The sequence below is a fragment of the Eptesicus fuscus genome, chromosome 2 (assembly GCF_027574615.1).
Source record: "Eptesicus fuscus isolate TK198812 chromosome 2, DD_ASM_mEF_20220401, whole genome shotgun sequence".
Classification (NCBI taxonomy): Eukaryota; Metazoa; Chordata; class Mammalia; order Chiroptera; family Vespertilionidae; genus Eptesicus; species Eptesicus fuscus.
In genome coordinates, this window is record NC_072474.1 from 29,871,887 (window position 1) to 29,897,073 (window position 25,187).

At 44.9% G+C, this 25,187-nt stretch overlaps 1 protein-coding gene across 3 annotated transcripts in view; it reads right to left on the reverse strand.

The window, feature by feature from the left end:
- Positions 1-4,626: 4,626 nt before the first annotated feature.
- SFMBT2 (Scm like with four mbt domains 2) overlaps positions 4,627-25,187 on the reverse strand; it is a 196,134-nt gene continuing 175,573 nt past the window's right edge. For 2 of the 3 annotated variants that reach the window (XM_028130935.2, XM_054726331.1), the window contains 6 exons: positions 22,874-22,983; positions 13,962-14,137; positions 12,439-12,605; positions 11,829-12,104; positions 10,955-11,083; positions 4,627-5,002 (listed from right to left, as the gene is read on the reverse strand). In XM_028130935.2, coding sequence (XP_027986736.2) covers positions 4,862-5,002; positions 10,955-11,083; positions 11,829-12,104; positions 12,439-12,605; positions 13,962-14,137; positions 22,874-22,983 — 999 coding nt within the window. In that variant the 3' untranslated portion in view covers positions 4,627-4,861. The remainder of the gene's footprint in view (positions 5,003-10,954; positions 11,084-11,828; positions 12,105-12,438; positions 12,606-13,961; positions 14,138-22,873; positions 22,984-25,187) is intronic. The other variant, XM_054726333.1, reaches the window with a different exon arrangement.

Here is a 25,187-nt window from a genome sequence, read left to right on the forward strand (position 1 = left end):
CCACGGTTATTAAAACTCCGTAACGTCTGTTTTAGCACATGGCAAAACAAAGAATTCTAACACAAACCTTAAAAATAACTAATAACCTTCAACACAAAGACACAAACACCACCATAGAATTTATTTTTACTTTATTTAACAATGTGGCTTACATTTTTTCAAGTAAAAAGGGTTTTTGTCATTAAGAATAAAAATTAAAATATAACTCTGATATAGATTTTCATTTATTTACATGAAAACATATATACAGAATACAATCTTACAACAAACCCACAACATGCTCTTGTGTCCTGCAAATCTCAAAAGTAAAAACCCCAATTTTCCCTTTTATGCACTGAAACATACACAAGATAGATGACTCAAATTTCAACACAAACTCTTCAAACTGGAATGCAAAACAGGAAAAGGGCTTTCGACATTCACGACTAGGGACAGTTTACGCTTCCAGATATCATGCTAGCTTCCATTTTGAACAACAAATGAGATCATTATTTTTTTCTGTCATTTAAAAAATTTTGCCTCCAATTTCCCATCATAAGGTGGTTTTCAGCCTGCCCCAAACTTCACTTTCTCCTCTCTGCTGCTCTTTGGCGCATAGGAAGCACCACTCTGCTTGGTTATGTGACGAGATCTACGTATTCACTGGTACCAAATCCTGGCCATTTAAAACAAAAGCAGTAAGATGGAGAGTCTGCAGCTCAGGACACTGTTACTATTTATCATCTAAACTAGAGGTGCTTTTAACCAAACCCCAGGTGTCAGCAATTACAATTTTTATGTAAACGAAGTGGGAGAAAATAACCCAATTCGATTTTATCACATCATGTTTTGGATACTTGTAAATCAACTCTAGTGATAAAAGCTACAAAAATCAATCAACTTGAAGATTCAACCAAGTTAAAGGGAGTCTAGAAATCCCTTGAACAGAAAAGGACAGTGAATAAATAAGAGAATCATTAAATGGTAACAGTTGCTAGTTGGTTATTGCACCAAAGAGACATGGGCAGTATGCATCTCTCTCCAACAAGTTCATCCTTAAAAACAACAGATACCTTAAGTTACTATTTTTCCCTTCAAATCATTGCACACGCGATCACAGCTTTCTAAAGACAGAATAGAGTACTTGGAGCCTAGGTTTACCATCTTAACCAAAAAGCAACAACAATGTTCAAACCACAACAAAGATTTTACACTACTGTTTCTATAGTTCTATATACAGAAATAAATATAAACGGGTGTTCTACAAAAGAAGTATGAAAACACCTAGCACTTCCAAAACGAAGAGAGAACAGCTCTTAGAAAGGGGTGTTTGGTCTGAGATAAAAGGAAAAGCTCAGAACTTGCCCGATACAACACTCAAAATCCTATGAGACAAATTAGGAAACTGAGACCAGTCTTCAAAGGCTGATCAACATCAACCTTCTGGAGATTGTAGTAAGGGTCAGAGGTGGCAGTGTTCAACGTCTGAGTCGCTTTAATTTATCGAGAAACAAATCAAACACAGGAAATCATCTTTCAAATATGATCAAATAAGGTAAAGCAACCTAATAGCTGTACTGCTCAACCACCGTGAGTCAAACTTTGATCCAATGAACCTAATTTTAAAAGGAATGGATGAGTTCTTCATGCTACACAACTCCATGGTGAAGGAAATGGTCTTTGCCTGTTTTTTTGTGTGTTTTTTTTTAAAAGCACATTAAGTTCTGTTATGCCAGTCATACCCTGCTCTTCTTAGGTTTTTATGCTTATATTTTTGTGGAGAGTATTTTCCCAACACAGTACAAATAAAGTCAAGAAGTTAGAGGCTGAAACAAGCTCCATTCGATTTTGAGTGGGATCGAGTGATGATGGACCTTTATCATTAAAGATGAGGTGGCATTTCTGCTTCCCAAGGTATACACATGTCCAGATTGTCAGTGTCTGCTGGCCCAGGGGACGGAAAACATGTGTCCCAGCCATTCCAAGAGGTAATGAGCGGCATGGTGTGTGCGGGGTCCGGGTACACAAAGGACAGGACTTTGGTCCCAAGGTATTACCAGAGAGAGAGAGAGGCGAGATCACAGTATCTGGAATGGGAAAGGGAAGGGCATCGCTTGTAGGAGTGTTTCAACTTAGGGGCTGTGGTGGTTATTTGGGGGCGGGGGTGGTAACAGGTGTAACGTCAGTATTTCCTGCCCTAAGAGACACAGTAACAGCACAGTAGAATGTTCCTGGGAGTTGGCCCTATTTCTAAGACAGACGCTGGTGAGAGGTGGCTCGTACAGAGAAAGGAACACCACCGTACAGTTTTGTAGCCCAGTTGCTACCGACGTGAAGTTATACCCATGATCATGGAACTCCCCGAAGAATTCAAGTTCAGGAGGCCATAGGCAACCTTGGAGCAAAAGCATCTTCTTGATCCTAAAACATTAATTATCTTGGCTCCCAGAAGAGCCAGGAGATGGCATGAGATCACTTCAGGGTGACCACTCAGGCTGGCCTTCTGCCTGTGGTGACAGGTGTGTCCTCCTCACACACAAAGCAGAGCACAGAGAGAGACAGGAAGAGGAGAGTCTTGGGCACCTGGCCCTGCAGGGAGCAGGAAGCGTGCCCAGCAATGGTGACCAGCTCTTGTCCAGGCTGCCTGGCGGGAGCCTTCCAGCTCCTCTGGGTGGGCGGCTCCAGATACTCCCCCAGGAAATCTGCTTCAGTGCCGCGCCTCCTCCTGTGTGTCATCTTTGAGAGGGCATGAGGTGACGTTCGTGCTGCAAGCACATTGCTAGGTTTCGGCTGCCACATTCCTTCCTTCCTTCCAGTTTCAAATGCAACAGAAAGAGCTGAGCTTGAAAAGGCCACAGTGAGAGATCATAAATGAGTCAGCACAGGGAGAATGCCAAGATCTTGAAATGGATACCCTTTCCAATTGTTGGACAGAGTTTAACTCCACAAGACCGAGCATTTAAGGCCAAAAGCATGTGGCTGAGAAGGCAAGGGTGGGAAACCGAGAGGGGGTCGGAACTTTCGCTTAGAAGAGAGAATGGACTGCAAGTCAAGCAAAAATCACCGCAGACATTTCCATCCTCACAACGGTGCTTAAGACAAGGGTCCTTCCGTCAGTGGTCCCCAGGCAAATGCATTTGCCACAAGTTTAAAACTGGACTGTAGAAATCAGCTACAGGGAGATGAAAATGTCTCAACCGCAAAATATTTGTTTTCCATTTTCATCTGGAACAGTGACAGAATGTTAGTACAGTTTAGCATTAGTAATCAAACTTTTCCAAATCTGACAGTCCCGCCTTAAAATGTAGCAGAAGTATGAGCAGCTAATAAGCCCCCCACCCCCCTACCCCCATCCCCTGCCATGGTATTAGTGGAATTGTTGAGACTCTGATCAAAGCAAAAAGATCAAGGTGATTATAGTGAAAAAGTAACTGAAGGGTGTGCAGCTTCTGCCTTTGGTGTTCACTCCTGAACAACTTGACATTTAAAAAGGTATTTGGGCAACTACCATAACAGAATAGAATATAGTCCATTTGGGTTTGAATATATATATTGGATCACTCAGGGGCATACACACATGAAGTGTTTGGTACACACAACCAGCCCGTTCTCAGAGCTGTAGATCTTTCTTTACCAATTTAATAAAAATTGCCCAAGAAATGTCATAAGAACCTAAAGCCAGAGTGAGCTGAAGGACTCACAGAGTTAAAAGCTATGGGGACACCCCTTTTTCCCATTTACTCTTTTTCTCAATTTGGCCAATCTAGACTCTTCCCTTAGCAGGAACAGAATGGAGACAGGAAAACGTGTGCTCACTGCTCCAGTCATAAGTGTCCCAACCTGTCACTTGGCAGGAATGAGGTGCAGAGTGATCGCCACCCAAGATCACAGTTAGTAATTAGCCACGCCAGGTAAAGACCAGGCCCGACTCCAGGTCAGTGCTCGCTCCGCGGCAGGCGTTGGCCTACTGTAAACGAGTGGCCAGGGCCGAGCCATGAGAATGGCCTCCAAAGGGAATCTGCTAAGGGCATGTAGCTGGTATATAAGAAGCTTCTCTCAAATCTCTTCCCACTCCTGCGGTCTGAAATTAATCTCTACCTTCAATATACAACTGAGCATTTCCCAAGAGACTAAAGGAGTCCCTCCCAGATACAGTCACACTTCAATTAGAACGTGAGAGATATATGAGATCCCATAAAAGAACCTGCAAATAGAGGTGTCCATTACTCAAGGAAAATGGCCTCATCGCCACGACACACCGCCTTCCTTCACCCCCCGAACTTCCTAAAAGGCACCTCTGACGGGCGATGCAGGTTTAGCCCACCTCTTTATAGCTGTGTCCTGAAACATCGCCTACAGCTGTGTTTGAGAAATTAGTTGCCACCAAGATCACACTGCGGTGACAGTCACATGTGTATCGGTACGAAGAAGCATCTATGAATGCGCCTGAGAATGATCAGAGCAAAAACTACCAGCCAGGCAACCTCCTCGGTCACATTGAAAAGACATCACCTGCACCTTCAGGTGTTTTCAAAGAAACATGGGCCCCGGTTTAGGACCTTGTTCAAAGGAAGCCGCCTGGTTTTGGGTGGGAGAAAGGCGAGATGTGGCTATACAAAGAAGCTCCTCATGTCCCGCAGGGTCTGACACAGAACTTTAATGTACACCCTCCAGAGGCCACTGCTGTGGTCCTGGTGTGTGCTTTGAACACATGGAACTCTGAAACAGGCTGGGGGGTGAAGGAGGTCCTTCGTGCCTCGTGCTTTCCGGTGACTGAATGCACCATCTCACGTATCCAGGGGAAAATAAAAGTTCCAGTCCTGGACACCTTCCCCAGACACCGTATCGCCAAGACAGTGGGCCACCTCCCCAGAGGGTAGAGTCAGTTGGCATACTGGGCGTAGAAAGCCACTTTAACTCTCTCGATCTGATGGCACAGCTTGATGGCGGGCCCCAGCTTCAGCTCCATGCACTCCTGCACGGTCGGGAGAGTCAGCAGCAGGAGCGCCTGACCGTCAATGTCCTGTTGGGAAATAAAGCCAGGTTAGAGCCCAGACAGTGAGCACCGAGGGGACGCCTCGTTCCCAGCAGCCTTCGCCCCTGGGTCAAGGGCGCGAGGGGCTGCTCTCCTCTCCTCCCTTTCTGGAGAGCGAGGGCAGACAGCAACTTGGCTGGATGGCCGTCTCATCTCTTGGTTGACACATTCTTTTGGCTAAAAGATAATTTGGCTATTCTGAAATCCACATCTGGGCGGGTGGGGATGAGGGGCTGTAGCAGGTGAGCTGCTGCAGGAATTCTTCCTCCCAAGCTCACTGCCCCTTGCAGGGAGAGCACCCTGCGCCCCGAGGCCCCGTCCTTCCTAAGCTCCGCTGTGATGTAATCTGAGCACTGGAAAAGGGTTCTGTACTAAAAGAAAAGGTCTCCCATTTCACCCTCAGAATGGGTGAGAAGATGCTAGTTAGAAAAACACACCAGCTACACAGTACAATTTTCCATAGAGGAAAACACAGGTGTTCAGACACACAGGCACGCACACACCTACACCCACATACCTACATCACCCAGAAGGAAGGGCTACCTGTATTTTTATCTTAATTAGTCCTTCTCCGTCTACACACAGGGGCCCCACAGTGACGATATTCATTAAATGTCTGTGATACTGCACGGCTGCAGAAGGAAGGCTCACTACAAAGCTTTAGGATCACACCACTGGGTATTTCTGCCCCTTCACCCGATTGGTTCTATAGTAATGGGGTTCATTTATGTAGATGTTGTTTGACTGAGTAACTGAGTTTAACTATGATCCCTCTTTCCATTCACCAGGACACTCTTCATACTCCAGAGGGAATACCGAGGCTCCAGGAGACTGTGGGCCCAAGGTCACGACAAAGGTCAGGGAAGGAACAAGAGCATAAACCGACACTCAGCACACCAGACTTTCTGCCACAGGGGGAGCAGTGTGCCCAGGGCTGCCATAGCCACGGAGACTTAAGTGTCATGCAACTAACTGCATGCGTGATCTCAGACATCACCTGAATGGAAAAGTCCATTCCCTGTGGCCTGAATTTCAAAGGTAGGCAACCTGGGTGGGTGGAATCAAGTCCATGTCTTTGAACTTCCCTCTTCAGAGCAGTTAAACGCTTCTCGTGGGTCTCACGGTGCCCACATGGCAGCCCCTGCACATCTGGGACTAACAGAACTGGGAGAAATACAGCTGAATTTTGTCTGCAGAGACATTCCTATTTGCAGGAAGATGAAGATTACGGGGCAGGGGGTGGATTAAGGCTAAACTATCTGATTCATTACAGCGATCCTGCACACCAGCTTTTTATCTGGGCAAAACTGACAACAACTGGGACGATATTTCAAGTGGGAGCAGTGGTGAAAGTGCAGGCTGTCTGCACTGAGCCCCCTCAGGGCCTCTGCTGTCCTCTGGATTCTCACCTCATTCGCCATCTTCCATGATGATGTAAAACAGAACTCCAGAATGTTCTTATTTTGAGAAGAATACGCTACCAAGAATAAAATCGGACCTCTGATTTCCAACACCGAAGTGCCGTGCTGCCTGTTGAAAGCACTAGATTTAGCGGCCTGACCATCGGATTGTCATTGGTATGGGAGAGCAATGGTGGTGGCCACTGTTATCACATGTGGTTGACCAACATGTCTATCTCATGCTGCAGGCTGCGCATCACCAACAACCACTGCAGGGTCCCCACAGAGGAGGGGCGGGGGGAGGGGAATGGAGGAAAAACTGGGCAAAACACACATGTGATCCTGCAAGGAGTCAAGGAATGCCGGAGGAACCCCTCCTGGCAGTTCCTCTCATGAGCAGCTGTTGCTCTGGTTTGAAAAAAGGTTTTTTCTTTCCATTGATTTTGTAGTAACAGACCTCACAGTTAACTTAATTTTTACAAGTGTGCTTTCATATAATTCAGAACTGCTGGCAAATCACTTGTCATGTTCAACATAGAATTAGCACGAATGGACTACTAATTTTTAGAAAATGAAATGTAATAAAATACACAACGTGAAAGTTATGCTTAGCACATGGCAAAATTAACTTTATTTTTGTTTGATATAGAGGTCAGTATAAGAAGTGGCAGTTTCTCAATGGGAACATTCAAGTCTATTGAAGTAGAAAGAAGAGGGAATAGTCTAAAAGTAAACTTGTAAACTATCCTGAAAATTTTTTATTAAAATAAATCACTAGCCGAAACCGGTTTGGCTCAGTGGATAGAGCGTCGGCCTGCAGACTGAAGGGTCCCAGGTTCGATTCCGGTCAAGGGCATGTGCATTGGTTGCGGGCACATCCCCAGTGGGGGGTGTGCAGGAGGCAGCTGGTCGATGTCTCTCTCTCATCGATGTTTCTAGCTCTCTATTCCTCTCCCTTCCTCTCTGTAAAAAATCAATAAAATATATTTAAAAAAAATAAATAAATCACTAATCTGGTTCTTTGATTATTCTATGTCTCTCATTCATAAACGGTAAATGAATAGGCAAAATTTTTTTGAGAGTTTGGTGTTTGTTTAGTTATGGATGTATGGGGTTTTACTGGTTAATATGCATGTGTACAGCATAAAATTACAGAGTATAGATTTTTTAAGCAGTTGCCATAATGTTTAAGAATTATAAGGCATGTATTCCAGTAATGGGAAGTTTATAATTTCTACAAATACTCCTGGTGATTATGATAGTCTCTGAATTTACAACATCCAGAGGAGCTCTCTCACATAGCGATTACCATTCCACGCCCTGTGATTTTTTCACATGCTGGTGCATAAAGACCCTGGGCTCCTTCCAGTTCATCTAAAAATTCACACAGTGCCTGGGGTGTTCCACTGGAGACCTCACCAGTCACAGCCGTGGCCTTCGGGCTCAAAGATGATAGAACAAATTAGTAAAAATTAGTAATTAAAGGTCTGATTGAACAGGAAAGGACTCAAGTGCCCCTGTGCTTCAGATAGCACAGCGGGGTAACAGCCTTTTATTGCGACAGGCAAAATGGCCTATCGTGAAATTTAAAATTAATAGGAATGAGGCTATTATCAATTAAAGTCCACCTATTTTTCTCTTTACAGGAGAAATAAGTAGGTATGCAGGATCAAGCTTCTAACTGATGTGAGAAGAGCAACTGAAGGGAGGGCTCTGCCCATTGCATGGCTCTAGAAGTGGCAACCTGCCGGGAATACTTCACGTCTTAGAAGCCTTAGCCTGGGAAGGCATGGAGCTTTCTGAGATGCTGTTATAAACAGGCCTTAGAAGCATTAAAGTAAAAAAGACTCGGCATACGTAGTACTTGAGCCTTTTTCCCAAATCAGTTTTGTTTTCATTTGCTTATTTCTTTTAAAAAATATATTTTGTTGATTTTTTACAGAGAGGAAGGGAGAGGGATAGAGAGTAGAAACATCGATGAGAGAGAAACATCGATCAGCTGCCTCCTGCACACCCTCCTACTGGGGATGTGCCCACAACCAAGGTACATGCCCTTGACCGGAATCGAACCTGGGACCCTTGAGTCTGCAGGCCGATGCTCTATCCACTGAGCCAAACCGGTTAGGGCTTCACTTGCTTATTACTAGGAACTTGTAAAAGGAATCAACGCAGGAGCCTGTTAACCTTTCACAGTGCAAATGGTCTCGAGCTCCACGGATAACCTGGCATCCTGGTGGGAGGGGCTCTGCCCTCTGTCCTGTGTTAGGACCAATTGAAAAACATTTATCAGTTAAAGGCTGGAGAGACATACACTGAGTGACCAGATTATTATGATCTCTGAACGCATAATAATCTGGCCACTCAGTGTATATCCTATATAATAAAAGGCTAATATGCAAATTGTCCCCTCGACCAGAAGTTCGACCAGCAGGCGGGCCGGCCAACCACCCATGTCCCCTCCCCCTGGCCAGGCTGGCCGGACCCCACCCATGCACAAATTCATGCACCGGGCCTCTAATATATATACATATATACACACACACACACACATACACACACACACACACACACACACTGAGTGGAAAGATTACTATGCATTCAGAGATCATAATAATCTGGCCACTCAGTGTATTTTTCATTTATGAGTTACAGTCATCTCATCTGCTAGATTTGGGCCTAAAATAAAACAAAAAGAAAACTTTAGACTAATAGAGAATGCTACCTTCCCCATCTGCCTTTTGACTATGGAGGCTCCATCAGTGTATGTGGAGTGTACACATATGTATGAGTAGATACACATTACACCGTCATGTGTTATACCTGCACTTGTCATGTATTCAAATGCAATGCTTTTAGCAAGATTTCAAAATTCTGCTGTATTTTCATTCTCAAGACAGAGACATAGCTGATCAGCATGCTCCAAGTCATTAAAGTCCTCACATTTCTTGTAATTCTCTCTCTTTTCTGTGTGTTTTAATGAAGAGAGATGCTCATTACCCAGGTTCCTTGTGTCTAAGGAAGAAGCTTTTTCCTACCTGTCTGCTTTTAAGTGTCACCCAGAGAGGAAATGCAGTCAGACAGCTGGGAGGCAACCGTGCCCTCTCACCGCCATTCATTCATTCATTCATTCATTCAGGGTGCACTTATGGTTGTCTACACAAGATTCTTGTGGTCAATCGGAGACCTTTGAACATTAAGAACTCCTCTCCCCTGGGAGGAGCTGGGAAACACAGTTATTTGCTTTTCATAATTCATTACAGCATTATGGTGAACTTGGGAGAAAAGCTGAGAAATTCACTGGGAGCATGGGAAATCAGAGGCCTTTCTTTTTTCTCCCTGATTTATTGCTCGAATTGCCCCTTTTCTAGACTATTGGTTTGTGTGATCTAAAAAAAGACTGGATAGACATATTTTTAATTTATTTTATGGGAAACTTTAAGAAAAATAGACAGGGTCTTGAGAGACAGATATTTACATTGTGACACAATGCAAGAAATTTTAGCAAATTAAGCAAACCCAGCAGAGCATGTACCACAGGCTTAAACTTGAACTTTTTCTATGAGGCCAGTGAGAAGTCTGCAAGGAGGCATGGGTTTAGAGAGTACCAATTTGTTTACATATTAATTTGAGGGAAAATATAAATAAAAACCATCCTTTCCTATGGGTCATCTTACATTTTAGCGCGTTACAGTCATCTCATCTGCTAAATCTAAAATTCCTGTAAGGTATAGATTGCATCAATTGTTTTTGTGTTTATCCATCATTAGCAAATACCCACCTAACATACTATGGACTTTAAAATATTTTCCCAAGCCAAAGGGAAGCAAGAAAGAAAACAGTGTTGAAAGCAGCATGAAGAAAAACAAAATGTATAGAAAATGACTTCTGGGAAAACTGACTTGGCATACTTTTCCCTATTTCTCCCACTAAACATAAAGAAAAGCCCTGGATGTTATAAATACACAAACGTAAGAGGAATTTGAAGGTGGAGAGAGGCAGATCAGCTAGGACTGTGGGACCCAAGATATGACATGGTGGTGAGTGCTCTGGGTTTTCTTTGTTTGGCTCCTGAACCCAAGGCTTATTGCTAAAGAAGCTGGGAACCCAGAAATGCCAATGGGCATAGATGACCAGAGGCCCAGCAGAGACCTGCTCCCTCTAGCCAGAGGACTAGGGAAGGGGTAGCCTGGGGAGACAAAACCTTTCAGACAACGACTGCTCCCCTGCAGGACACAGCGGCCCAGCCACCATCACCAGCAGAGGTGGCACCAGGTCCCCACCCCCAGATGTGGGGTATCTAAGAAGGTCAAGTGGAGAGCCGAGACTCCCGTCTCCACTTGGCCACAAAGAGTCCTCCAAAGAGGTGTTGGTGAAGACCATACGTGGATCTCAGACTTCTGCCCCCCGACCCACAGAAGTAATGAAGAAGTGCCCATTCTCCTACCAAAGCTGTGTCTCAGGAAGCCAGTTAAAACAGAGAGTTAATTGAGAGCCAGAGTCTCATAATAAAAACAGCAAGTACTCCACAGAACCACCGTACCTGTTCCTGAAAAATTTTGGCCAAGGGGGCGCAGTCTGTCAGCTTAATGAACCTCACCACGTCAGTCACTGTCCACTCCAACGGGTTGCTCTCCAGAATGAGCCTCTCCTCCTCCTCTTGCTTTGTTTCCTGCAGAGATGAGGGAAGCAGGAGGTCATCGTATCACTGCATGGTGGGGGGGGTCCTCTTTAACCCTTCCTGGACCCTGAGGGGACTCCCCATAAAGTCTCTCATAACTCGCCAGGACAAGCCACAAAGACTTTCTAGGGACCTTCTTAGCAACTCATCTGGGTTATGACTGCCTCCAATGATGTGTGTGCCTTTAGAGGGCAAATATTTTTTGAAGGGAGTGATAATAGCTGTTGAATCTCACCTTCAGGAAAACTTGGGACAGCTGATTGAATAGGAGAAATGAATGACAAGGGGCATCTGCAAATGTACACAAGACAGTGAGCTATTCCCCCATTTGTGTGGGGGACAATGGTGTCAGTGACCTGTTGGCTGATCATCTGGCACCCGTGGGCTTAGGGGAGACCCCTCAGGCTGATTTACTATTTTATGGCATCACAGAGCACCCTGTAAAGGGAAAGTCTAGTGTTCAATGGGACCTTGAGGACTTCCGTCTGTTCTCCTGAAAGAATTCTTGGTGGTTTTAAAGCCTTCCTTCAGAACTCCAATCTGAGGTTCACTGACCCACTCGGTCAAGATATGAAATCACCAAGCCTCTTGCCCTTGACTTAGAATTAGGCTGGAGCAGTGCTAGTGTCTTTAGTATTTTAAACAGGTGTCCCAAAATCTAGGCCAGGAACTATAATGCATTTTCTTCTTCAACACTCTGCCCAGACAGTCCAGTTCCAGGGCCCATGTGCTTTACCTGTGCTGTGTCCTTGTCCTGGCCGGCTGCCGGGCCCTTGTCGCCGCCCTCGGCACAGGAGGGGGCCTGCACTCTTCGGCCCCGTCTCGTCCTTTCCACGGGCAGCCGGCGCTCGGGCTCGGAGCTGCTCCTCAGGGTGACGGCCCTCCGGGGCCTGGCAGAGGGGACCTCGGCCGACGAGGTGTCTGTCTGGTCATCCCGCATCTCAGAGCCGGTTTCCTCGCTCCCTGTGTCATCGTCCACGGCATCGGCATCCGCATCCTCCTCCTCGCTTTCCTGGGAAGGAGGGAAACATGGGAATGGTGTTACGTGAGAGGAGCCTTCGTGAACACGCAAGGCTGGGCTCTGACCCGAGATCTTCCCGCCCAGGCGGCCCTGTGAAAGGCACCTGGCGAAGCCTCTGAGGGCCGATCCGCTGGTCCCAGCCAGGGTCCCAGCGGCAGCCCTTCCCCAGCTGGAGCAGCTGACAATCTAAATCCACAAATGAGGAGGAGGGTGCTGGTATCTCACGTTTCCAACCGTTCAGATCAGACTTCACTGAGGCCATCGCACTTGCCCGCCAGGCCCTGCGTCCCGGTGCAGGGCGGGGAGGTGCTTCGGGGGAACGTACCTCCCCTGAGCCTGCCGCAAAGTCCACCGCAGAAGACCTCCGTTTTTTCTGCACAAAAATGGATTTTCGCCGTTTCCTACGCCGGGCTGGCTTAGGGCGTCCACTTTCAATGCTGCTTTCCCCAATTGGGGGCTTAATGATCTTCTTTCTCTTTCCGTAATAATAGGCTACAAGGAGAGAGGAAAGAGAGGGAATTTAAAGTTGTTTTTTTTAAAGGCTACACACACGTACATACATGGACATAAAGTGCAGGGGCAAGAGGGGGGTGGGGAGAGGATTCCTGCGATTCGTCCATGAGTGACCGTGTAGGCAGAATGAAATGGGGAGATATAGATCATATAGGAAATGCACACTCTGAATAGTGTTTCAAGCATGTTCAGGTTCCTGACACACAAGGTGACAAATCCCATCGGGGTGGGGCCCCCGGAGCACCGACAGTGCTTGTGGGTCCTGGAACATGGGCTGGCAGAACAAACTTCCAGGTCACTGCGACGAGGGTGTAGACACCCCTTGGATTAGACATAACTGAGGCAGACACAGAAAGAGCAGAAGCCAGGATCAGAGAGTCCTCAGAGCTCGCGCTGTCCGCGATGCAGAGGTGAGACCAGAGCAGAGGCAGGACAGGCCCAGGGAGGCCAACTCGAGAAGGCAGAGGTCACCAGTTGACGGGGAGATGGAAGAGGCAAGTGCCGAGGGAGGAAACATCCTGCCGGGAAGAGGTCAAAGCAAAGGCGTGGGCCTTGGTAGCAACTCTCCCAGGCCAGGTGGAGAAGCAGAGTCAGGAGCAAGGAAAGCGAAGAGCGCTCGGCACCCTCAAACTGCTCCACTCGAGAGTCTGAAGAAAGTAGTATCAACAGGGGAGAAACAGACTGTGACAAGGACGTTGCCCGTGTCAAAAAGGGCAACGAAAGACTCGTCATAATTGCTTAGTGTTAAAAACCAAGAAGTAATTCTGGTGACTAGCCATTACCAATAACCTGTTTTATTGTGCCCTTCTTTCAGCCATATAGTTTTCCAAATCAACCAAAGCCCTGACATGCATGACAGCGTATACACCCTCGACTCTTCATCGCCAATGTCAACCAGTGACATGCATCCTGATTTTAATCACCCACCCCCTCCTTAGACCAGGCTGGGAAACACAGAACCATTGGCCACAGCAGATCATAGAGAATTCTTCCACAGCCGTTCCTATGAAAAACAACTCAAAAGGTTATTTAAGCACGGCCGGTGTGACTCAATTGTTGAATGTTGACCTATGAACCAGGAAATCACGGTTCAATTCCAAGTCAGGACGCATGCCCGGGTTATGGGTTCGATCCCCAGTGTGGGGTGTGCAGGAGGCAGCTGATCAATGATTCTCTCTCATCGTTGATGTTTCTATCTCTCTCTCCCTCCCCCTTTCTCTCGGAAATCAATAAAAATATATGTTTTTTAAAAAGGTTAAAAAACCACAAACACCAACTACTTGACCCCGCAGTTCAGGCCCAGGGACCAATGTTCTGTTCATTATTTGTACTCACTGTATTTGGTTTTGGTATGAATGGAGCAGTTTTCTGGGCAGTTTTCAGAAACCAGCACAGGACTGAACAAATTTGGACAGCACTCCAGCTTGGCACAGACCCGTCTGCAGAAGTCCGCTACTTGGTCAGAAGTTCGTACAATCTTGGCCACGGCCCTGTATGTTTTGCCTCTGTACCTAGAAGGAAGGAAGGAAAAGTTTTGGCAAGACGCAGAATTACTCAGACCTAGTTTGTACAGCATCTCCTAAAGTACCCTTTTATTTTGTGACAATAAAGCGGGTTCTCTGTGATTTCCATGTCATTTGTTTTTATCATTCTTTATGTTCTCACACAAATATTTTTAAGAAATGCCAGTGCTGATAGTGCTAAGAGAACCACCGCAGTAAAGATTTCCACTTAGCATGTTCTCACTGGGGCATACGTAGTTCACACCAATTCCAGATGCTTCCAGAATCTAGATACTGCAATTTGTTGCTCATCAATTTTGAGAAGAAAACGTTCTCCTGCCCAAGAAAAACCATATGCAGTGAAATTACCAACATAAAATAGGAACCAGATCTTCTGGAAAGCAGGGTGGGTTCTGCTTTAAAATAAGTCCTGCAGGCCTCCTCCAAATATAGGGTGCCCCAAAAAATGTATACACACACTTTGAATAATTATAAAGGCAGTGTTTATTAAAATACATTTCATTTTCAAAATTGAGCTATCAGCTGTTTTGGGGGACACATTGTTTTTTATGGTTTATACATAATGCCTGCTTGAAAGGATGAGCATTTGGAAATAGGTCTGAATCAGCTTTCAATATATATATTTTAAACTATCATTGGTATAAAATAATTATAAACTCTTCAGTTGGTCCTTACTTTTAGTCCACATTCACTGAACTTGTAGTTCTTACTACTTTCTGGGTAGTAAGAACTACTAGTACAAAGCAATTCTTTGTAGACAAGATCGTGCTTTAAGACCACAGCCTTGTCTGACTGCTGACTTTTCTAGGACCTCTATGGACCCTAGATATAGAAGCAAGCGTGCCCCGCCCCGAGGAGGGGCTTCCTGACTCACTCTGGGTGGTTCTTGCTACTGCTTCCTTTGTGTTTCATTAACACAGCACAACTCTGAACACAGCATATCCTTAATGGTGGTGGAAACAAAGAATTAAAATACAGTTTTACTCTACATTTTCTCTTGTGATTTTTTTCCACCACAATTTTCGTGTTCCTGGGGCTCTCTCTTCTAAAGAGCTCAATATCAAGATTCTTTAAGTCCCTATAAAATAGTAAAATAACAGAAGGTAAAATAGCAGAGCTGTAAAAATCAGGTCAAAATTCAAACTGTGGAAGCAGGGGCCACAGACAGCTATTTCTGTCCCCAGACCTCAGATTCGCAAGCAGACACCTCCAAAAGCACAGGAGAGGGCGCAGGAGAAAGGGAACAAGCGCCGGAGACGTGCACAAAGGGTGGCCTTTTCTTCCTCCTGAAGGAGGAGGACTCAGTGGAAGAGTGCTTCAGTACAGCCCTTCACAATTAGGGAAAACCAATCTAAACTTATGAAAATAAAATTAGTCATTTTTAAACTATATTTTTATTTTTATTTTTGACACTATTGCAGATGTCCCCATTTGGCCCCCCTTTACCCACTTCCTTCCCCACCTTTCCCCTCACCCCCCTTCACTCTGGCCATCACCACACAGTTGTCTGTGTCTATGGGTTATACATATATGTTCTTTGGCTAATCCCTCCACCTTATGTCATCCTGTCCACCCCTCCCACTTCCCCTCTGACAGCTGTCAGTCTGTTCTATGTATCCATGCCTCGCTTTCTATTTTGCTCATCAGCTTATTTTGTCCATTAGATTCCACATATAAGTGAGATCATAAGGTATTTGTTTTTCACCTCCTAGCTTATTTCACTTAGTGTGGTTTAAAGGGAAGGGACTCTTCTCCTCTTTCCTGCCCTTTGGGAACAATTCTGTCTAAAAGCCATGGCAGTGGTGGTAAGGGTCGGCGGGGACTGGGCAAGGAAAGTGCCAGCTGGGGAAGGCAGGGTGGGCCCCGCAGCGTCCCGACTGGGGTGAGGACACTCGAGTGCTGCTGGGACCTCCCTTCCCTGAAGGATGTGCTGTCCTGGTTCGAGCAGTGCTGCTGGCCGGGAACCTCCAGATGTCACCCCTTTCAGTTTGCCCCAGGTGCAGAAGTTGCCTTGCCCTCCGCCTTCCCCCGGACAGCCCCATGCAATGACTAACTGTGGCAGGGGCAAAAAGGCCTGGCCACCTGGGCCAACTCTGGACAACCATGGAAGGCCATAACGCCACAGCTGCCCACAGGCTACAGATGGTCCCTCCCTCTGCCCAATCTGGTTTTTCTTCCTCTGTCTTCCACAGATGTCGGTCCCCAGGGTCCTCCTTAATTAAATCCCAGCTGGAAGGATCCACACCTGAGGCGGGTGAGAAGAGGGTATAAGGCAGCATTCTGTGCAGGCTGCCGTGTTCTGAGCAGGGTGAGGACATTTGCATCTGGGGGATAGCTGGCGTGGGTTGGTGTGAAGGCCTGGCATTGAGAGTTGGCCCCCGAGTGGGGTGAGGGAAGAACAAAGTGACAAGAGACTGGCACTACATTGGAGCCTGACCAAATAAACATACTGAAGGCGGTGTGAGCCAGGTTGCCCATGTATATTGGGGAGGTTGGGGCATCAGACCAACAATTTACTACCAAACCGATCTGGAGAGAGAATACTCCGTTTTTATTTTGTAGCTGCAATATTTCTGTAATTCTGCGGTTTTTCAAAATAAACATTAAAAAAATCATAAAAATAAAATTTATCTTATACAATGATTCAAACAACATTAAGCTTAATGCATATTTCCCACCAAATGCATATTTTCGAGCGCTATTTGTACTGGGATCATTTTCAGTTATTGTCACAAATGTGGAAGAAAAACTGTTTGAAACATCCGAATCCAGACTGAAGCAATGATCGGGTTTGTTTTGGAGTTGGTCAACAAATCAGGGCAACTGTTCAAACATCTGTTTTAACAAAGCCTGTGAAACTTAGAGAGGTGCTGGCCTACCAAGACACACAAGCATAAAGCAGCTCCAAGATTCTGCCCAGTGGTGGGGTTTAAGGAGACAACTGCGTTTTATGTAATACTATCATTTCTATTTTCTCAAGGACATTACACCACGTGATCATTATACAACCTTCCAGACAGAATGAATGGACAGGTGTCCGCAGCCCCACCTGAGGGACGCAGATATGGGAGGGCAGCTGGCACCTTCGGCAGCACCCAAGGCATCCAGGTGAAGCTGGAAGCCACAGTCCTCATCCCTGCACTGCCTTTACGTTACCACAGGTGAAAATCAGAATCTGTTTTGTAGCTTTCTGTTCCACTAAAGCAGTGGGCGACAAACTCATTAGTCAACAGAGCCAAATATCAACAGTACAACGATTGAAATTTCCTTTGAGAGGCAATTTTTTAAAACTTAAACTTCTTCTAACTCCACTTCTTCAAAATAGACTCGCCCAGGCCGTGGTATTTTGTGGAAGAGCCACACTCAAGGGGCCAAAGAGCCGCATGTGGCTCGCGAGCCGCAGTTTGCCTACCACTGCACTAAAGGTTTAAAAGCGGTATCCCAAAGACATACTCTTGTAGGCAGGAAATGTGAGAACAGCTCAAAAGCCTGGGATAATGCCTTTCCCTTTAGCCTCTCATTATGAACTTGGAGAGAAAAACACTGAGCCATGTAATTTATTAAATGGCCCAGCCAGGCTATTGTAAACAGGTGAAGGTAAGATTTTCTTCAAGTATTACAAGTTTGTTTTTTTTTTTTTAGGGGGGTGGTGGGATATTGAAAGAGACAAACAAGCTAGGACACAGCAGAAAACTCCCCGGCATTGTAAACAATCTCTGAGAGAAGGAGGGGAGGAAAGAAGTAACAGGCTGCTGGGCTGGAGCACAGAAGGAGATGCTGAGACGACACCCGTCTCAGACGCACACACTCTGAAACAGTCCAGGGAGCAGAGAACCACAGCCGGACAGAGGAGGGATAGCTTCCCTGGCTGCCAATGTGGGGACCCACTCAGAACCCCAGGGCTGATATAAAGATCATTGTAAGACAAAGGCATTTGAGATTCCACAGATGTAGAGAAGCTTTTTCAGAGCTTCCATTATCTGACTGAAAGCAGAAACTTTCGGGCAGTGAGGACTGCCATAAATTCCCTCTGTGAGGCAGCTTCTAATCGCAGGAGAGAGACCAAGAGTAAACGTACCATAAATCCCCTCGTGGGAGTTTCATGGCCAAGACAGAAAGAAGCCTCGCACTGCATAAACAAACATTATCACAAACTTCCTTATCTCCCATTTGTTCTCCTAAAAAACATTTGTCTTTGCTAAAGAAACCCACCTCTTCTTCCCCTAGAGGCCTCTTCTCCATCCTCCCTTCCCCAGACTAAGTTAGGTCCCATGCAAATATATGTTGTTCCAAATCCTAAGTGCCCCCTGGGTTACTCAGCAAGGGGCACTCCTGCCTGCATACACGCTGCACCTGTAAGTAAACTGTCTTTTCTCTTGCTAACCTGTCTTCTGTCAGTTTAATTTGCAAACTCCCAAGTACTGAACGTAAGAGGTAGAGAAAAGGTTTCTCCTCCATGGCATCAATAAGGAAGCGTGAGTGGCCTTCCAATACCTTCCCACCAACCAAAGTAGGGACTAATTTCCACGGGTGCATGCACATGGCAGGGTGGAGGAAGACAGTGAAGATGGAGGAACAAGAGTGCTGGAAAAAATGGTCTCTTCCCCTCCAGTGAAGAGCTGAGAAAAGCCACAATGGATTTTGAGCCAAAAGAAATAGAGCAAAAAGACTGACACTGGCCTGACAATCCCCAGAACCATCAGCATGGCCCTTGTGGGATGCCCTCAATTTGGCCAAAGTCACGTCATTCATCTTCAAATCACTCACATCAGGACCTTCTCACAAAATTTGGGTAGGCGGAGAGAGGGCGGAATCCACATCCTTGTTTATTAAAGGAAGAACTAAAGGGGGGTAAGGGGTAACCCCAATAACTCTGCAGAAATAAGGAAGCTTCACAAGCTGTCATCAACGAGATTGGGCTCTGATTTCCTTCCAAACTTCACGGGGCACACCACCCACACCAGGGTCAATACGCTGGCTCCCTCACTGGTTCTCAGACTTCTGATACTCAGCTCCTCAAAAACGTCTCTCTTCCTTCTTGATCCCTGCATTGCAAGTGCTGAGAGCTCTGCGCAATACATGGTGGGGGGTCGGGGGGGAGGGGTTTATTTTAGGAAGACCACATCTGTGTTTGAACCAGCAACACCACGCCCGTAATCTGATGAACTGAAGCCCACACACAGAAATTCAGTCTCCTTTCCACGTGCTAGTTCACCTGCCTGCTGCATGTAATGTGTACAGTATACATTTTTCAGGAGAGCAAGTTACTTACATCTAAGCAAGGTAAAAATTAAAAATTAGGAAACAAAATGTTTTTCAGCAAAAAGTCTCTGTTTGGGAATCCTTTTTCACATAATCTCCTTATAGCCAAATGTTACATTTTACTGGCTCATAAAATATGGGCATGAATAAAAGGCCCCGAAAAGTAAAATAAAAACACATACAAAATTAGTCACTGCTTATGAAAAACAAGAAACCAAAATCTTTTCCATGAATCCTAGAATGACTCACCTAAAAGTACAGATTTGACTAACTCCTCGCTTCTGCCTAGCTGATAATGAAGACTAATTCTCTTGAAATTATTTCAGGATATCGCCTCATTAAGTTCTGAATAACTGAAAGAAATAACTGGGGAAACCTACTAAGCCTCCACCTGGCTTTTGTAAAGATGATCACAAAAGCCATTCAAAGAAAAGCCCCCCGCCCCCAAGATTCTGTAACATATTGGAAAAAATATTTAAAAGTCTCTAGATGCATAGAGTTGGACTTTTTTTTATTCCCACTAAGGTAGAGCCTAAATTCCTCCTCCTGAAATTCAAAATAATGTAGGTCAATTTAGTACACTTCAATATCACCCGAAAGAATTTTCTCTGACAGAACAGCTGGAACAAACTGCATCAGAGTCCACTTTTCCCTTGGCACTACCGCATAATGTCATAGACTCCTTACACAGTGATCAAATATTACCTTGATTTGTTTTACCATAAGGGTGTGGTTATTGGACAAACAGAAAAATAAACACTGAGGAACAACCGCAGGTGACAGTGTTAGCTTTCCTTCTATGTACAAGTCAAACCTTTTCAATGGCACCTCCACCCTCTCAAGTAAATGGGTCTTTATTTACTCTTTAGAACAGGGGTGAGGGGTGTCCGGCCCACGGGCTGTAGAAGGCCTGAGAAGTCATTTGGTCTGGCCCTGCCAAGGCATTAGGTGAGCTAATTAAATGTTTGGCCAAATATAACAGGCTAATTTTTAGGTTGATAATTTGGTACGGCCCGAGAATGATGTTATAGATACCTAAATGGCACTGGCAGAACAAAGGTTCCCCACCCCTGCTTTAGAAGTAAAACCCATTAGAAGCCCAGATGCTCAGTGACAGCATGCAGAGAGTCCTGTGGAGGGTCTGATGCTCTTTCTTCCCCAAAACATTCTTAGTGATGTTATAGTTTCCCGGACCACAGCCAAGGTGGCTGGATGCCCTAAATGCAGGTCTCCGTGCTGGGTTAATTTATTCGTGACAGCAACCACATCAGCCTTTCAGCTCCCAGGGCAGAAGCCAGCTCTCTCTCTCTCTTCCCATTTGAGCCAAAGAAATAGCAAAGTTGTCAGGATCTAAAAAGTTGTCATTTTACATCAGGAGGAAAGAAGTGACTCAATACCCAGTGTGAGAAAAAAATGCTCCCGCTCACTGGAAGTCTGTCATCATTAGCAGCCGCTGGGAGAGGCCACTGTGATCCGCACACTCGAACCCAGTTCACAGCCCCATTCCCCAGCGCTGCTGTGTGCTATCTCGCTGAGGAACTCCCTGTCACATTTGATATAACAGGCACTTCGCCGCCTTTACAATATAGCTGTGCCGTGTCGGTATTGATTGAATCAGGCTGGATTTAATAAAGGCTCTGATAGACGTGGAGATGGGAAAATGAGTGCAAATACTGCAAAATGAGTGCTCCTTTGTCACTTTGGTATCTAGAGCAAGTTTCTGGCTTCTGTAGGAGCAGGGGGAGATTTTAATAGAATGTAAGGGGTTGGTGTGTTTTTTTACTTCTATTTCCATATCCATTAAGTGCATTTTGGATATATTGAATGTTATAGAAAATTTTTAAAATAAGAATTAACAAGGGTTTCTGTATAAATACTTACTCACTACTATAATGAACTGCCCTTGATTTTACTATTGCTGATGGGTCATCCCCTTAAGTAAATTAGGAATATATGGAATATTACATTGGGAAAAAAACTTGTTTTAGTTTTTCCTTGGTTACATGTGAAGCTCATTTAAATATTTCTTGGGAAAGAAATGAAGGAAGAGCTATGGTGCCACCTTCCATTCACATGCCACTTCATAGAAATAGTCTCCTATTTGCATATATTCCCTTTAACTTTTGTGACTTGGCAGAATATCTGTAGACCATAAGTGACTTTTACTGAATCTAAAATTACAGAGATTCAAAATAGACACTAGAAAGTACTGAGTGGGTAAATGACAAAAAGTGTTGAAGAATAACGCAGTATGTCAACATCTCTACTTAGTACCAGTGTAGGATAACTACAGGGTAAATAATTACTGCTCATACACGTTATTTAATATTCCTCAACTTTCACTTTGAATAAGGTATGTACTTTCTTTAAAGAAGGGCTTATATACATCCTGGCCTTTGAAAAGTGGTTCACTCTTTCAAACAGCATCATTTCCCAAATGTTACATCTAAACAATGTTAGTTCACTTAAACAAGAAGCTGACCAGAAGATCTATTCTATTTTAAAAGTATAACTGAATATTAAAAGGCATCCCAGGACACCAAAGCAATTACTAAACATAAGTGTATCTGGAGAAAGGGATCTAAACAATTGAGTTCAACCCTGTTGATCCAGTAGGTGCTCTCAGCTTCGGAACTCAAGAAACTGAAAGCAAAAACAGCACCTTTCCAATGAGCCTATTTCCAAATAAAGGAACAAACTGAGCAACTACATGTCAACCCGCAGCGCATTCACCAACACCAAACAGAGGTACTGTTTCATTTTATCCTTTAGAACTATCAACTCTCAGCGCAAAGAATGTTTGGATCTGGCTTAATTAAACTTTTTACAGTACCAAGTATTAAGAACTGCTAATGAATAATGCATATTGATAAGGGATATTCTCGCTTTTATAAAAGTTTCCCCTTTTGGTCAAGTGATCTATTCGATCTGAACACAGCATGTTTTAATTGTGATTGTTTAGCACACTACGTATTAGTTAAGCAACTCTCTAGTTCAGCGGTCGCCAACAGGTGGTCCATGAGGTCCGAAAGGTTGGTGATCACTGCTCTAGTTCACTCCAGGAATCCTAAGGCTCAAGACAACTCCGTGCAGCAAATGCCAACAATCAGTGTCCCGCACGCAGAACTGCAGAGCAACAGTCCTTCTGCGGCCATTTCCCTGGGCTGTGTCCAAAAGAGGGAAGACAAGTTTCTGGCCCTGGCTGGGTGGTTCCGTTGGTGAGAGAGTAGTCCCAATACACCACGTTGGCGGGTTTAATCGCTGGTCAGGGCACATACAAGAAGCAACCAATGAATGCATAAATAAGTGGAACAAAAAATCAATGTCTCTCTCTCCTTTCCTTTCCCTCTCTATAAATCAATAAATTTTTTTTAAAAAAATTTAAAGAGAGGAACAAGTTTCAAAGGAGAAGGCCAAGTATTATTACAAGAACCCTTGTTTCCCAGAATTAAAAACACTTACTTTGCCTTCAGCGTCTCCTCCTGAAAATTCCAGTGTGGATCTTCCACCAGTTGTAATTCCCTCAATACCCTCCCAGGCTTGTAAGCTGCATTGATTATCATGCTAAGAACCTGTTGGGGGGAAAATAAAACACAAAATGAACTTCAATTGTAGCCATTCTCGCTAACGCCAGGAGGCTCTGAAAAACCCCTGTTGACACAAGAAGCATTTGCTCTGCATCTCCATTCAGTGAAAGGCTGGGGAGAAGTTCCATAGGGCATTCTGCAGGCTCATCAGCGGGAGAAAAGGGTGGTACATTCTAATCTCTCTGCTGACCAGAGGGGGTGGCCCACTCTCACTAACATTCCTGATTGCAGAAAAATTGAACTATTTCTTCCAATGTGTGTGTGTTCATGGTGTTGAGGTGGCTCTGACTCCTGGTGGCCCTATGAATGAGTGATGGCCACAATGTCCTGTCTCAGCTCCTGCAGACCCACGCCTACAGCTTCCAAAGAGCCAATGGTTGTTCTTCAACAGTCACTCTTCGGTAGGACTGGCTACTGGCATTTCATTTTATTCTTAAAAGTAAATTTCAAAAGGCATCAATAAGAGGGAGACAACTGGTTCACGCCAACACTTCTGGATAGACTTCAGATACAACAATTATGTGAAACTCACCTGATGCTGCCCCAATTTATGGATAGTTCATACTAGGCTAATTCTCTCAGAGAGGGCAGTGTTTCAAAAGGAAGTTTGGAACACCCAACACCATCCAACATCTTATTTCCTCAAATGACCCCTTCACTTCCAAGTCCCAAGTCCAACAAAATGAGCATGTTCTCACTGCCTACTATGACACCCCAGACAGACCATGCCCATCCCTTCTAAAGTCTCAACTGCATGCTCTGGGGAGATGGCATATCCCTGTTCATCTTGATGTGTTTTTCAAATGAAAACACAAGGAATTTAGGTCCTGTGGGGCCCTCACCTTTCCATAAGCAAATCTTCATTAACAATGAACATTTATAAGTTCTGGCATGTTGCTGCTGTGTGGATAGAGAACTGAAAGAATGTGAAGGTGCAACGCTGCGTACAAAGAGACATGAGACCTATGGTTCAGTTCCATGCAGTGCCCACCGTCAGGATCTGCCACGGACCAGGCCTGGGAGCACACGCAGGAGCAGGCCACAGCTCCTGCCGCTCCTGGAGTCTCCCCGAGTCCAGAAGAGCATAAGCCAGGCACTGAGCTCATTCTTCATGTTTCAGAGCAAAACAACATCCAAAGAGTAATAAACATATCTTATCGAGATGGGACATTGGCATCACTGACGAAGCACCTACTATGTGTTGGAGGAGACCAGCACACTATCAACGGGAAGGAAGGAGATGCAAGTATGTTAAGAAGAATTTTCATGTTTCAGTTTTCATGTATCTGATGTGTTCCAGAATGTAACTGGCATGGTTTGTACCCTGATTTAATTCCAAAAGACAATAAAGCTTTCTCCTATTAAAACTGGGGATTTGACCTTAAAACATTTACACTGTGCAGTCAGCATGGCAACCGTCTTTTCTTTCCTGGAGTAGCATTTCCCAGGGCCCTGTGACTCCCCATAAAGAAAATGGGGTTCAGCCAAGGCACTCAGAGGCCAGGACAAGGCAGAACAAGCAGCTCTGGTGTATTTATGTTTTCTGTATTAGAATAATCATCTGGTTTTATTGTTTACTGTCAGTGCAATTTACAGAGACTTGGTTTAAAAATAAATCCAATTAGAACTGGCTGAAATAATGTGCAAAGTGTTTATCAACGGACAAGAAAATTTCAACTGATTCTTTTCATCGTGTTTTACTGAGGAACCCCCGCAGCTACATGTTATTTGTTGCATATCAAAATGCATTTTGTGGCTGTGAAAAAGAAAATGCCGTCCAGAGTTCAATTCAGCCTGGAGACAGGCAGCAATTAAATTGTAAAAAGCATCTGATATTGAATAATTTTCCCATGACTTTTCTCAAATGCCACATCATTCTTCTCCGAATTCAACCAGCTCCCTATAAAACTTTGGAATTATGAGCTGAGCAACTTCTGTGTATGTGGCATCTTGGTGTATTGTTGTTACATCCATGACAATGACCAAGTTGACAGCTGTTACCATTACCCATAGTTAGACTGCATGAGTGCACCTCGCAAGACGTCGGAATGCAGCTCATGATGAGGCACTTGACCAGAAAGGGGAGCATGGAGCCTGTCTCCAATGAACTAGCAGGACATAATTCATGCTGGAGCAATGCCTCGCTCGACTTCTTGGAGTCCACGAATTGTTTGTTGAGAACATACTTC